Below are 15,147 nucleotides of genomic sequence, written 5' to 3' on the forward strand. Positions count from 1 at the left end.
GTGATACCTTTGCAGATGTCAGCAGATAAACAGAAATGCAATGTTGCACGATGGAGTTTAATGCTGTGGAAATGTCGGGGTGCTTATTTTAAAATTCCACTGACCTTTGCTGTCCTTTTTTCAATGTTTGCTTATTGCCACAGTAAGGAAACACTGCAATCAGATTAGGAATTTTTATATGTGGAGCCTGAAAGTCAATATTTAAGGGAAGCATGTTTCCTCAATTACACCATTTCTGATTACGTGCTATCAAAAGAGACAGCACAGAGGTACCATTTATACAGAACATAGGCAATACATGTGATACAGCAAAGAGAGCAAGAGCAAAAAACTCAAGCAAAGCCAAACTACAGGATTGTCATAAGAGGAGCACGGAAGCACAATGTCTGCATGTTGTTACAGCGGGATACTGTGACATTAAGTTATTACAGGTTTGTGGTTATTTTGGGAGTTCCTCTCTTTCCCTGCTGGCAGTCCAGGCTCCGTGGGACCTGTGTAACAAGGCAATAGTGTCTGTGAAGTAATGAGCAGGGGAATGCAGTGCTGTTCTTCCATTGCAATGTTAGGTGCGATGTTGCACACTAAAGCACTGGATCAATACCTCCAGCAGCAAGCCGTTCAATACACCTGAATTATTGCTTCATTTTTCTTCTTATTATAGATGAGTTGTGTTATTATTTTCCCCAAATCAATATTTTACAACCTTTTTTATCCGTTTCTCCATAAATTTTGTGATTACTTTAAACTGGGAATTCCGGTACACTAAATAAGATGCAGTATCTGAGAGGTAGTGAATGTACCAACACAATTTTTTACTCAAGACATTGCTTAAAGGCCAATCCTAATCAATAGCTAAGTAGGAAAATTTTTACGTAAGAAAGTTGGAAGCAGCGCCACTCTTACAAAATCAAAATTCACATTCTAGAAAATATTAGCTACAAAAGAAGACTATTTTAGAAGTACTGGGAAAGAGAGGTCTGATGGGCACTTTGCGTGGGAAATTTAATTCCAAACAAATATGCTTTTTACTTCCCCTCAGCTGAAGGGCGACCATAATTCACTGAAATTGTTTCTTACAAAGCAGATAATCCTGTGCACCTTAGAGTGATTTAATTAGCTTCCGTAGCTGTCTCCTGCTAAGTGTTTAAAGCATCTGCAAATCAAATCATGTTAACTCATCTGCTGCACCACTTTCTTTGTTCTATGCATAGGACCTTCCTAATAGCATTAATAGAAGCATGAGTTTCCCTGGAGAGGGGAGTAGCAAAGTGAGTTAATTACATAGTTATTGTAAAATTGTGTACATTATTCCACAGAACATGCTGGGTAAGTATTAAGGTGCTACACAGAAAATAATGACAATTTTGGGTGATCCCAAGGACCACAATGTTGTAATTCAAAAGGATAATGCAGATTCCCACTGAAGTCGGAGGAATTCTGCTGAATTCCTGCATGCAGTCTGCCTGGCCCGGCTGCTCATGGACTAGAGTGCAGGATCCTGGCTATTCCCTACACATCGGCTACAACTTCTATCCTCACATTTACTGCAGAATTACAAGATCGAACAGTAGGAGGTACAGTAATCTCCATGCAACTTTTTATAACTTTAAAAATTTTAAAAGAAAAAAAAATCCCTGGGATTTTCTGCTATAAATTGTGTAGATTTCTGCTCAAATCCATTTGGTCTAATTAGGCATAGCATCACAGACCCCTCAAAGAGCACGTCCAGCAGCTTCTTCGGATCTGGGCATCAGTACTACAGTGAGGCAAATAATTAATAACAAACCATTCCCTCTCAGTAACTGTCCAAAGAGATATTTTTCTCCAATTAACTTGTTAGCCGAAAGTATTTTTCAAACAGTTTTTCAGATTAACCTTATCCTTATAGATAGACCATTAAAGAGTGGATTGTTACAAATTTTTGGTTTAAATTCTCCATTAATAGCATATGTTCAGAGAGGACATCACCTCACCTGTGTGTTTGGTGGTTTTGAGTCATGTTTCTTAACAACCAACAGTAAATTTTACATCCTTTTGCTCAGGCAAAGCCATATACACTATGGAAAGTTCACTTTCCATAGTACACTCTGAGTTTTTCTTAAAACGGACTGTCTCAGCTAACTCACTTGTTCAAACGTTCACAGGGAGCGAAACACTACAGGGAAACTGAAGGAAATTCATTGCCAAAAAACAAATGAATATTCATGGTCCACAGAAATACCCTTATTTCCCAGCTCTAATCAGCATGAACATCTGTGAAAAAAAAGTCTAACGGGGGAAATTGGAGAGGGGAGGGGGTCATTTCCATCCTTTCCCTTAGGCCCCAATTTAAAGAAGGTTCATTTATCTTTTTAACAGAACTTGCAAGCGACGCAAGGATGAACAGTTTTGGTGAAGAAACGATGTGCAGACTGGCCTTGTCTTTGGGAAATTTGAACTAAATTCTTCACTGCAGAACAAAAGATACCTAGGGCAGATTCTTGTGCCTGTCCCTGACCTGCCAGGCCCATGCACTGCCCTGAGAGCCCCTCTATCAATAACAGAGCCCGAGCTGACAGAAACACCCAGGGAAAATACAATCTAAGGCAAATAGGCGAGGCATGTTTCACTCTCTTCCTTTTAAATAAATGACATGCACATTTCAATGCAAGATTTAAGGGGACCAAAAGTACCTCAAAATTAAAAACCTGTAGAGAAAATATTACTGTTTTTCAGTATGATGGCCACTTGAAGACCTATTTTTAGGAACAACAATGTAACGACTATTTCTAGTAGCTGTGCACAACATGCATGTGAACCTTGGGGAGAATTTGTTTTGGAGTGGTGAAACTAGTCAGAGACCTACATTTGGAAAAAATACTTCCTTTGCAGAAGTGACCTTTCAACATGAATTCATGGTTACTTCTGGCAGTAAAATCTTGCCTTTCATTTTTACAAATACAAGCTTGCTGCTAGAACTGCCTGAGCATACAAACCATATATTTTTATTTGATGAGTTGTAGTCTTCTAAGGAAAGTACCCCACCGAAAGCTAGGAATAGGATGTAAATTAGGAGAAAAAAAAAAGAAAAAAGGATACAATAAGCACATGTATTTCAGAAACTATAATGGGATTGTAATACTTGGGGCAACAGCTACTTTCCTACACAGCACCTAACGTGGGGTCACTGAGGGTGTAATGCTTCTCACCCAGCTTCAGCCATCCAAGTGCATATTTGAGCACTTGTTTAGAGCCCATCTGCAGACAGAGGACAGAGAGAAGAGTTTCCTGATGGTGATTCACCCACTTCTAAGATGGTGTCTGAGACAGTCAAGCAGGTATCATGCCCAAGAGCTCCAAAGGGAGGGTCACTAGGGCTCACTAGATTTCTATCCCTTATGCAGACAAGGTAAAAGAGGGCCACATCATGTTCAAAAGGGATAAAGCCCACCCTGGAAGATGCTGCAGTACTAAAAAGTGACAGCAAGTTTCACAGTTATTCATAGACATCACAGGTTTTGCTCTGTAATTTTCACAGATTTAAAATGGAGAGTTTGGTGCCACTTCTGTTTTAACAAACATATATTTTTGCTAGATGACTGTTACAACATCTTAATTTCCATGTGCATTTTCTGTCCCATGGGGACTTAAAAAAATACCATTCTTAGCTGATTGTATGAGGTTTCTCTCTCTGTTTTGTTGTTGGGTTTTTTTTTAATTAACCCTCTGTCTGCTGGGAATGGGGTTTCCTCTTGTTAACCACCAATGCTGACACCTGGTGCTATGCAAGAGCAGTTCAAGTCCACAACTCTTCATGCAAAGAGGTTAACCACAATTTATGCCAACAGGAAAAAGATGAAAAAAATCACATTTGGGAGGGAAGGGAGAGGAGAGAAATTAAAGAAGACACTGAAAGATGAAACAACAGTGGGTATGGCCATGCAAATACCTTAGGGCAAACTGTGCAAGGCTGTAGGTCTTCAAGGGTAACTGTCCAAATCCAAGCTCTTTATTGTGATACTGAATGGATGGTTCACACTTATCTCCCCAAGGTATAATCTGCCATGAACTATCTGGTACTTGGTAGTCTAAGTTCGGCGTGGGTATGAAAGAAGTTCATGCAGAATAGCTGACATGCTGCAAAACCACAGTCTAATTCACATCATGCTAACATGTTTGTGTACTAATATATTAAATAACTTCTGTCCTACCTTGTAGAATAAAAGATCTGCATACACTTGACTTGGAAGAATTAAGTAATGATGGTTTTATACTTCTGTCATTAACTGCAGAGCTCACAACAGACCAATGGCAAAACACCTTTCAGTGAAGGTTATATAGTTATATAGAGACCTCAAACAATTGGGCCTGAGATTTTTTTTTTTTGGGGGGGGGGGGGGGAAGTTGGAGAAATTTAAAAAAAAATGCAGTAATAATAACGCCACAATGTTCTTCCTTAGCAACATCAGCAACAGGGTGATGATAGAGATCTGCCAGAAGGTCCTAGGGAAGTTTATTGAGATTGTTGAAACTTTTGCGTAGACTGAATCTTCAAGGAAATTCTACTTTCTCTAAGACATTGGTCAGCCATTATCATGAAATAAATGTGGACTACTGCCAAATGCCTCAGATAATTTAAAATACTGTGGTTACAATTCCCTTCCTTTCTGAGTTGCTTGTCTTTCCCTCTGTTGGCTCCTGTGGTGCCAGCAATACAGCGTCTCTCCAGCCTACAAAGGCATGTCTGCACTGCAGACTGCAATATGTTACATACAGAAATACTCAAACTGACTAAATAAAATAACAATGGACATTGCAACCTGCACCAGGAGGCAACTCTGCAGTGTTTTGGGCAAGCCTGAGAAGCTGCCAGGATTGAGCCTAGTCATACTGGGACTAAACTGTTTCCAGCATCTCTATCCAGACACCGCGGCAGACCACATTACTTATGCACTTGATATCTTCATAACTAAGCAGAAGAGCCTGTGTGAGTTCTTGCAAGATAGCAGAAAAGTACAAAGAACTTAGCACTCCATGCAATAAATTGCTCTTGCATCCACTGAGATGAAAGGCTGCAAGTACAAGATTTTCCTTTTATCTATATATTAACAAAAAAGCCTGACTCTGTAGACATGGGCTATATTGGGGCACATCTACTCTGTAGCCATTGCTGTCAGTGGCTTTAACCAGGCTAGATAAGCATTACTGGATGTGTAGGGATGCTAGTGCAAGCGCAAAGCAAGCGAGGCTGTCCAAGTCCTGCCTCTGGGGAACGATGGCTGCACACCACACTGCTGGTCTGAGCCAGCCATACAGCGTTCACTTGTGTAACAAAATGCCAAAGCAAAGTGAACCCTCACTAACAAGCACCTCAAAGGATTAAGCACATCTTAAGGAGGCTATTTTGCAGATAGTGCTGTGCAAGAGCGTGCCTCAGGCGGCCATGCACTAAATTCGCATTCTGACTTCCTCGCCAGAGCCAGCGTGCTGGGCGCACGGACACCTCTGACAGTCTAGCCCACAGCTTGGCCATTTTTCAACACCACACAGTAAATCCTGCACGTGATTCTAGGCAGAAATCAAAACCTGCTTCACCCCATGAGAAGCACAGGAAGGATGAGTTAGGTACATATATACCCACAAGGCAGCCAGAATTCCCTGCTAACCATCTATGAAATATTTCAGTGGCAACAAGTAGCTGAGGAGTCGGCTTTCTGGACCAGCAAAAAGGTAGTGCCTTATCACTCTTCTCAGGGCGCAGGATCAAAATGCATTAAGGTAAGGAGTACAGCCACTGCTGCTACTATAAACTGTCCATTTCTGTGGCATTTGTCTAATCTGAATACCCATACATTAAGAAACAAGACAATGAAGCTCCCTGTAGAAACAGAGCACAATTCAGGCTTTTTAGAAATTCATCTCAGCTCTCTGTTTTATTGGCCATTTTTTTAAAAGAGGGAATAATATCTTATCAACTGACATGAGCTAAAAGGAGAATAAAAAAAGATTAACAATTTCAGTCTGGAATAAGAGACTTTTGAAGCAAAGGCATGAAAATTTAAAGGGTTTGGGGTGGGGATAAAGAAAAGAATTTACAAGGCTTATTTTGTGAACCCAGAGGGTTAATTTATCATGGAGTAAGTCTGGAACTTGAAAAGCAAAAAAATGGTTTATTGGCTTTGAAGGTCAGATAACTATGTTATATCATATTCAATAGGTTAAGGTTCCAAGGGTCTACAGGGCTGCATGACAATTGCAGGAATCCTTATAAAGTCTAGTTTATACCTTTATCATTAATAGCTTTCTAATCCTTTACCACAAATTTATAGTTTAGAAATGGCAACACATCTTAAAGATTAAAGGTATGTGACAAACAGTTCATGTCCTTTAATAATCAAATCACATAGCTTAGATTGGGGGCTTATCAGGCTTTTTCCTACTCTATGGTTTCATAGGTAGAGAATACTTTATATCCCTATTACATGAATGATGAATGGGACCATTGGTTATGGGCTGTTATTTGCTTGGCTGTAGTCAATATGTTTTCTTTGGACAGGGACTTTGGTGATTTATTTCTCTTTCGGGCTTATCACTTATTAACTCAGGGCAGACAGAAACAGCCAAGGTTGTGAATAAGGACTAGTACCCATTTAGACTTCTAATATCAGAGAAAATATTCTTTTTAATGATCCAGCTACCCTTTGCTGCGTAAACTCTGATTGCACTTCCCTCTAACTAGAAAATAAAGGTCATATTTCTTGGAAAGTGTATACATAAAATATGCAAAATAATATGTTTCCTTCACAGCCAGCTTTATTCTGATGGTTGCTGTAATTGCTTTCATTTTGCAGCTGTCCTACAGGAACACTGCACACTTTTAGTGACTGTTTTTTGCAGTGTGTTACGGTGCTGCCAGTGTTTAAGAAATACCAAAGACATGAGGGTTTTGTGTTCCTATTAGCATACAAAAGGGATTTTCCAGTCTACCTCCACCGCCTCCTCATTGCCTGGTAACACCCTTTTCCCTGCAATCAACTAGGATTCCTCCCAGCTTTCTTTCCTGAATTTCTGCAAACCAAACCAACAACCCTAACATTCGTAATATTCCTAATATTCATCCCTGATAACTGTCCATACTTCACTCCACTGGGCATGTCCTAACAAACTTCAAAACAAACACTTTTTTAACAACATTAACCCCCAAGCCCACCACCAAATAATAAAGACTGAAGTTACTTCATCTAGGAAAGCTTGTTCCAAAACAGCTGCAACCATTTTACTTTTTTTTTCCCCCTAAAAATTTCCAGACAGGCCAGGCAGACCAGGTGTTAACACTGACTCAGCAGAGCAACTAAATTAACAGACTGGAACTTAGAAAAGGCCAGGTTCAAGCTTAAACTCAAATAGAGATTTCCTGAGGGCAACTTTCCTTTTCAAGGGGAGGTAACACCCAAGATCACGTTGCAGATGTGGATGCTTGGAGGGAGAGACTGAACTAATCCCTCCCTTGTTTTCCCATCTGTATTTTACCTGCAAGCATCCCTGACCCAGCAGGGGTGCCACGAGGACCCAGCTCTTCAGTGACTATGGCAGACTCCTATGGTAGCAGAAAGCCATGTGTACAGCTTAACTTCCTCAGCCCAATGCACCACCCCAAAGACAGGTCCATCTCTGGGCTCCACACACCACCTGATGCCTCTGGTGTTCCCATGGCAAGGTCCAGTTGGGAACGAACACTCGGCACAATGAGATGAAAGGGGAACCCAGTGAACTCTGCAGTAGGACATTTTTCAGATAGCTGTTATGAGGGGTTTTTTGCTTGTTTCCAGAGACATTAATTAAATTCACCAGTAAAAATCTACATTTACAAAGGATTTAATTTCATTCTTCCTTACTTGATTGTGCTATAGTTAGGATTTACCATCTCTCCTCTGTCCTCTGCAGAGTGTCCCTGAGATCAGGAACAGACTATATTGAGTGTCCAAAGCACAGGGTAACCTGCAGCACAGGGCTCTCCTGCTTTTAAGAACAGACACCAGCTCTTATTTTAAACTTTATGTATTTCTTTGTATTGAGGGATTTTGTTCTGTTCTTCTGTAGCACTCCATGACTATTTAACTTCAATACATCTGATACTTTTTATTCTACCACTGCTATTAATATTTACTAGTGAAAGGCAGATAAAAACCGCTGTTAAAAACAAATGACATTCATTTGCTAGCTACCAGATCTCATAGCTGGTCAGTCTTCTGGAGGAGTGATGTTCTCTATATTTCATTTCAGATTAATGATAGTCATATCTTTGAGGGTGAAGAATTTTATAAACACATCAGGATAAAACCCAAGACAGCATCAGAGATGCTGGGTTTTTATTTTATTTTTATTGTTCTGTTGATGGGGGCCTTCTCTCCTCATTTATACTAAACAGCTATTTAAGTGCTCATGATTTAATAATAAACACACATGAATGAGGCATTGTAAAACTAATGAGGTTGTGTATTACTGACGTTGAGAATAACTGCCACTAGGTTTTAACATTTCTCAGGAACTAACAGATACACAGCTATGGCCAAGGTTAGCTGGTGTAAGGGTCAAACTCTAGCCCACAGGGATCAAGAAAGGCTCCAGTGGGGCTACAGGAACCTCTTGACAGCCAGTCTGTCTCTTATCACCGCTTCTTTTTTCTGCCTTTTTTTTTCTTTTTTTTAAGTCTACAAACTCCAGAACTCTCCATTCTGAAAACTGATTGCTTCATTGATTATATAGCTTTTGAACTTTGCATAGTTATTGGTGCCTTCTTGAAAGCAGAAATTTTCTTAGTGAAGGAATCACTGAAGTTTACCAGGCTGGAAACTTTAGGGACTGGAGATCACCTCTTAAGTGCTTCCAATTCTGACCAGATCTGTGTACATGACTTAAACCTCTGCTTCTAGGGCCATGGACTGAAATTTTAAATGGTGACGGGTAGTTTTTGGTCTCTTACTCTTGGAGGTCTTTGACTTAAGAAATGAAAAGAGAATGATTCTCAGAAGATGACTACCCCTGTGCTTCTGCAAATTAAACCATTTAAAGATAAAAACCTAAAAATGAAGCCACCTAAAACCAAGGCTTTTGAAAATGTTACCCAAATCATCTGTGATCTGCAAGGCTCCTCCTGTTTGTACACAGACTCAAATGTTTTCGGAAGTAAATAAAAGGTGAAATGAGGATGGAGCAGGGATTTTTCCACATAAGGCTATTTCTATTTTGTATCAACTAGGGGCATGAAAAGTCCTCTGAGTAGCCCTATGACATTTCAGAGAAAGAGGCAGTTTCCCAGAAATTCTGTGAATATCCTGACCTTCACAGTGCTAGCATTTCTACATCACTCTACACACAATGGCCCAAAGGCGTAATGCAAACACTGGCCGGTCTCGGCAGTGCTCCACTCTGACCTACTCGGCCTTCATCACAATTATCCTGGAGGATCAGTGCTCAGCATCTGGGTTATTCACACTGCACAGCAAGCCCTGTGTGTCTACGCTGACCTTACATCCACCCATTCCTGTTAGTAACACTTCTAAAGACATACCATATCCCATAGCTTATAACAAACCCCAAATGAACTCTGGGGGGACTTGCCTGTTTCTCTAGGTACCCTGTCAGCACACAAATGGTTTAGCCCGCAACCTCCCTGCAAGGCTAACGCAAATGAAAATCGTCCCTAAATTCCAACCTGTATCCAACCACGTAACCAATTTTCAAATAAAAGGAACAGTATTTGGGGTACTGCTCAGCCAAGAATCTGAATTAACCCCATGTATACACAACCTCGGTGACAAAGCTATATACTTCTGGCCCCTATGTAGTCCTTTGCTCTAGTTTGGGAACAAAAGCACAAAACCTAAAACTGAGCAGGTGGTAGGAGACACAGCATAATGCATTTTTATGGACCTTCCATATGTCCTTTCCAATATGCAGTGAGATAAATTCTCATTTCACTTACATTCATGCAGTCCCACTCAAATCTCACGGTTTAGTACCATAGCAAAATTCACCTGTGAAAACCACGCTGTCCATGATGCATTCATTTTTTTAAATTAAAACAAAACAAAAAAAATCTCGCAGGCCTGTCCAGGTATCACAAATTTGTGCCAATTCTCATCCCTTATTTAACTCAACCATATATGCCCTGAGTCACCTTGGTAAACTAACTACAGATTTGTATCCCTAATGGCTTCTTCCTTTATCTCAGTTTCTCCAGGCCTAAAATAATGGTAGTGATACATACCTGACTCCTAAGTTGTGACATGAAGCTTAATTCATTCAGCGCTCTTCAACACCAGAAGAGACTTACAGATGAAGGGTGCCATGGAGAAATACTGACCAGCATGTTTGGGTATTTCTTTGTGCAATATGGACTTTTAATATTATTCCAAAATGAACATACAAGCAAGATGTGTTCAGACATCTGTATTTCTAAAAACGTTCTCTCAGGAATGTCAAAGCTTAAAATCTAAGAAATAATTGCTCTATAAGTGCATGCTAATGGCTTGCTTTGCAGATGGAAAATAAAAAAATTATGTTTTCTTGTAAGCACAGGGTTGACACTCGTTTATTTCTTTCAAAAATACTTACAAAATCCAGGATTTCTCTGTATACATGTGACCTTGATTCCTAGATGGCACATGGACTACTTAGAGATCATGTTACTAAGTTATTTGCAGTTAAAGGGGAAAAAAAGGCTAAAATTAATGGGTCACTGGGTATTTTCTTCTGAGAACTTAAGTACTTAACAGTAAGAAAAAAACAGTTTACAGCCAGGTGGCTTGAGGGGATATTTTGTTGAACACTGATTAAAAATAATTTCTTCTAAATGAGACCTGACCACAAAATGGGACTATTAACGAGCAGGGACATTCTCACCAGAAAGGAAACAACGCTTGATCAGCTCCTGCACTGCCCACAAACCCCAGGTCTCTTTCTCTCTCTCCCTCACTCTCTCCCCCCCCCCCCCCCCCCCTTTTCTCCTCTCCCCTTTTCTTGTTCTTAATAGCAGGGTAAATAAGCAGCAAGTGATGCTGAAATGTTTTCGGCCAAAAACAGAGGCCAAACTCCTCTGAGAAAACATTTGGCCTCTGTGGTTTTGTAATATGTTCCAGAACACTGAGTTCACTGAAGAACATTGTGAAAAACTCCCATCGGCTGGAGTGATGCTGGGGAATGTTACTGTATCCCAACTTCCAATTGGTCCATTTCCTGCAGGCCTTCTTAAAAAAAAAAAAGAAAAAAAAATAGTGCTATGTGGGAGTTAAAACAAGTTCTCATGGGAAAAATGAATGGCAAGAAATTCTAGCTTTAAAAGAAACAGCTAATCTGCTAGTTTGATTGTTCTTCAAAACTTACAATGAACCAATAATCCTAATTAAAAACACTTGGCCTAGTTCTCTAAAGCATCATAGCTTTTTCTATGCTTCGTTTGTACGCACCATAGACTATTAGTTTTTTTCCAGAGCTCACTAACAAAGTGCTGACTTTGTTGGGATGGCTGAGCTAATTTCGTGAACTCAGTGTGAAACCTTAGCTAAACAAAATTGTGGTAATTTTCCTTAATTTGTAAAAGTGATTGGAGTGCAAACAAAATTTTCCTCTTGGGTCAATCCTATAATTTTCAATTAACTAAAACTAATCGGCAGGCGTGTACTGAACCTGCATTTTGTTTAAAGGGCTGGAAGGCACTTCTGAAGGTCAGGATGCATTAATTGTTTTTATTTTAGTTTCATTTAGTCCTTTTTAAAAAGCCACATTTAATTTCAGGCTACCTCTAAAAGGAAAATGCAAATTGTCTGAGGTACGATTTCAGTCACAATAGCTTTTCTGTATCTACCGTAGCTCCATAAAAGCTGCATAAGTAAGAGAATTGTCCATGGATTGGATCACCTTTGATTTTATCATTGTTGTTTAGTATTTCGGAACTTTCATTTATTGAATGAAAAATAATGTGTTTTAAACACTAACCTGAAAATACATATATGGAAACACTCTCCCTACTGGGACACCTTATTTCCACATTCAGCCATCTGCTTCTGGGCAGACAGGCTGAACTGCCGCCCTCCTTTTTACTGGAAAAGCTAATTAATGATGATCTGAAAAGCAAAACCAAAATGGGTCCAAGCCACTTTTACATTAAAATCGCAAAACAAAGTCCCCAAAAATTTCTTCACAAAGTCGAGGCGGGGCAGGTTTCCTCCCTTTCTTCTTCTTCTGCATGCATACTTGCCATTTCACCAGCCCAAGATGTAGCCACCCCCGTGCCTTGACAACAAGCAGGACAGCACAACTTATGTGAGTAAGAAAGTGAGAAGGGAAAGGATTCATGGTCAAACTGTCCAGAGCTCTGGCTGACACTTTCATGTGGTATACACTGGTAATTTGCACCAGCTGGCAATTTGACCCTTTGCTTGTTCTTTTTCTTTTGTTCCAACACATTCAAACCCTAAATAAGTTTTCTGATATGGTGCATTATTGTCCAATATATGAATTTCCCACACATTGTTGAAATCATAATCTTCACAATAAATACACACAGCCTCAAGTGCCTGCTGCTCAGCCAGCAAGGCAATACACGAACAGTTTAAGACCCAGTTTAAAGAAACCCAGTGCATAATCCCAACTGGGGCAGAGGGTATTTGAAAAAGACAAAAAGCTTTATAAGGCACCTTTGTTCAACTTGCTCAGTGTTAAGAAAAATCAAATGAGAGCTTTGCTACCCAGCTGGAGCACAGAAATCTCTCCTCTGCCTCGAGTCCCTGTGTGTACATTCACAGCTGGAGCAATATATGTGCCCAGTGTAATTCAGAATGCCTCATAGCCACAAGTATTTATGATATACCTTATTCTTAAAGTTTCGGGGGCAATCAAGAATGGGGAAAGGGATTGCACTGGATTGTGATGAACCACAGTTCAGGCAAACACTCACAGAAGTAGTCCTGTCTGCATATGTGAAAGAACAAGGGCATAAAAGGACAAGCACATCAAAACCTGGACCAAGCCATTAATTCTTGTAACATGCATACCTTCCAAGGAATCAATGACACACATTCTTTTTAAAAAGTTAGGCTGCTACTTGATTTATTTCCCAGGCCATTCTTATCACTACTGAGAGTGGTTTAACATTGACAGCACCTGCAACGTCCTAGCGAGTTTTTTTGTTAATAATTCTTCAGGCCAAACCACTCGACTTAGTGGTCTCAGTGTGGGATGCCACCCCAAAACACACTGCAAGTCACTATGTGCAGCATCGGCTGGAGTGAAGGCTACTTAGCCTCCCTGGATGTCAGAGACCAGTATGTTATGGTGAGATGGGCAGGCGAACAGGCTGTTGCTTTGAACACTTGCAACACTTGCTGGACAACATGAGATGGGGATATTTAGCAAGACACTTCTTGGAAGGCAGGTTCGTGATTGCACTAGTATGTCTGGCTCTTTATGCTTGCACTCTTCCTCTGTTTGTTTAAGTACTGGAGTATCTGTTTCTCTCCTTCCTCCCTCCTCCTGGGTAAAGAGATGTCCCATTGCGAGGACAAACAAGCAAACGAAAATCCCACACTGGTATGTTTTCAGATTCATCTCTATGAGCATCCATTTCTGAAATTCAACCTTAAATTGGTACCTTCAATGACGTGCTCAGCCAAAATAATAAAATACAGTACAGCTTCTAATGACGAAAGCAGAAGCCCTAGCAAGTGTGATATATTGCCTGCCCTATTTCTCCGTGTTATATCTAGTACTAAAGCATCCTTACCTGTGTAAATGAATCTTCCAGGCGTTCCCTTACAAAACTGCTTAGACTTGTAGGACAATGTGACTTCTACAACCCCTGGGATATGTCGGGGAGGCGTCTGTACGCGGATGGCATGAGGAGTAATCAGCTAGAGGAAAACATTGAGAAGGGAGAAGAAAGGAGAAAAAAGCACTGTTAGATGCCGAACAATTCTTTAATAACACTTTCCTCTCAGATCACAGTAAACAAGTTCCGAAACATGTAATTAACCTGCCAATGTTTGAATACAATCTTGATGTAACCCACACAAAAGCCAGTGACTACAATATTTACAAGCATTCTCCTCAGCCATAACAACATTATTTCTGTTTTCATACACGGCAGGCACTTGCTTTCTAGTACAAGCATTAGCCCTGGTTTAATGCAATAACTTTAGCTTACAGCAGCAGGATGCCTATGTTTGCTCAGGTGAACACTGGGGTCACGACAGTGTCCAACAAATCTGATTGATAAATGATATGCAGTTACATGTGTAAACACGGCACAGAGCAAGCCCAGGCTGAGATTCACCGCACAGCCCAAGCCCAGGCAGGCTTTTAAATGCACTGGTCCCCACCTGACATCTGTGTACTGTAAAAGCACCATGTGCTGCTGTTTTAATTTTCTATTCATTTTGTGGAGGTATAACTGATTACTGCAGAAATGCAAAGTTTGGCTTCTGCAGGATGTTGGATCTTTCCTTGCAAATGATCAGAGCACTCAAAAGAGGTATACCAAATATAACCATCTAACCACCACTTCCAGTCTGCCTTGACTGCAATGACTGACACACATCTGAGAGGGCTCCTGCAGATGTGGATTCACACAGTAACAAGCAGACAAACTTAAACTTTCTTGCTAATGGGGCTGGGGATCCTGATCCTCTTAACACAAAAGGTTGGGGTGGGTCAGTGCTGTACTTCCCAGGCTCTAGATTGACACTTTTGCTCTTTCAGGATTCTGGACTGGATTTAAGACATAGTCCTTGCAATTAATATTAGAGCTATCTAGGAGTTCACTGATTTATGGCAGGTTAACTCAAATCTCTGCTGCACTCAGAAACTACAGCATTGTCCTCCCCATCACTGAAATATCCTCTTCTCACTCATTATGCTCCCTCAAACAAGAATAGTAAAAAGAGGTACATAGAAGAGGTGACATGATTCTGTCCAGCAACCAAGATACAGCTCTGGCACATGGATAATCCTTCTCTAACTGACTGTGGCACATTAACACACTTCTAAAGAGGCAAACAAGACCGAGACCATAACCAGCCTTGACAGTGAGCAAAGCCATGGGCACCCTATACAGACAGTCAACTACTCTATGCTGTTGGTTGAATCGTGTCCTGGATTAGGGAATACATT

General features: G+C 40.5%; 1 protein-coding gene across 4 annotated transcripts in view; it reads right to left on the bottom strand.

The window, feature by feature from the left end:
• The window catches only part of EBF1 (EBF transcription factor 1), a 284,901-nt gene that overhangs the window by 53,579 nt on the left and 216,175 nt on the right, over positions 1-15,147 (bottom strand). For all 4 annotated transcript variants that reach the window (XM_076349713.1, XM_076349712.1, XM_076349714.1 and 1 more), the window contains exon 10: positions 13,763-13,889. In XM_076349713.1, coding sequence (XP_076205828.1) covers positions 13,763-13,889 — 127 coding nt within the window. The remainder of the gene's footprint in view (positions 1-13,762; positions 13,890-15,147) is intronic.

The sequence above is a fragment of the Aptenodytes patagonicus genome, chromosome 12 (genome assembly GCF_965638725.1).
Source record: "Aptenodytes patagonicus chromosome 12, bAptPat1.pri.cur, whole genome shotgun sequence".
NCBI classification, from domain to species: domain Eukaryota; kingdom Metazoa; phylum Chordata; class Aves; order Sphenisciformes; family Spheniscidae; genus Aptenodytes; species Aptenodytes patagonicus.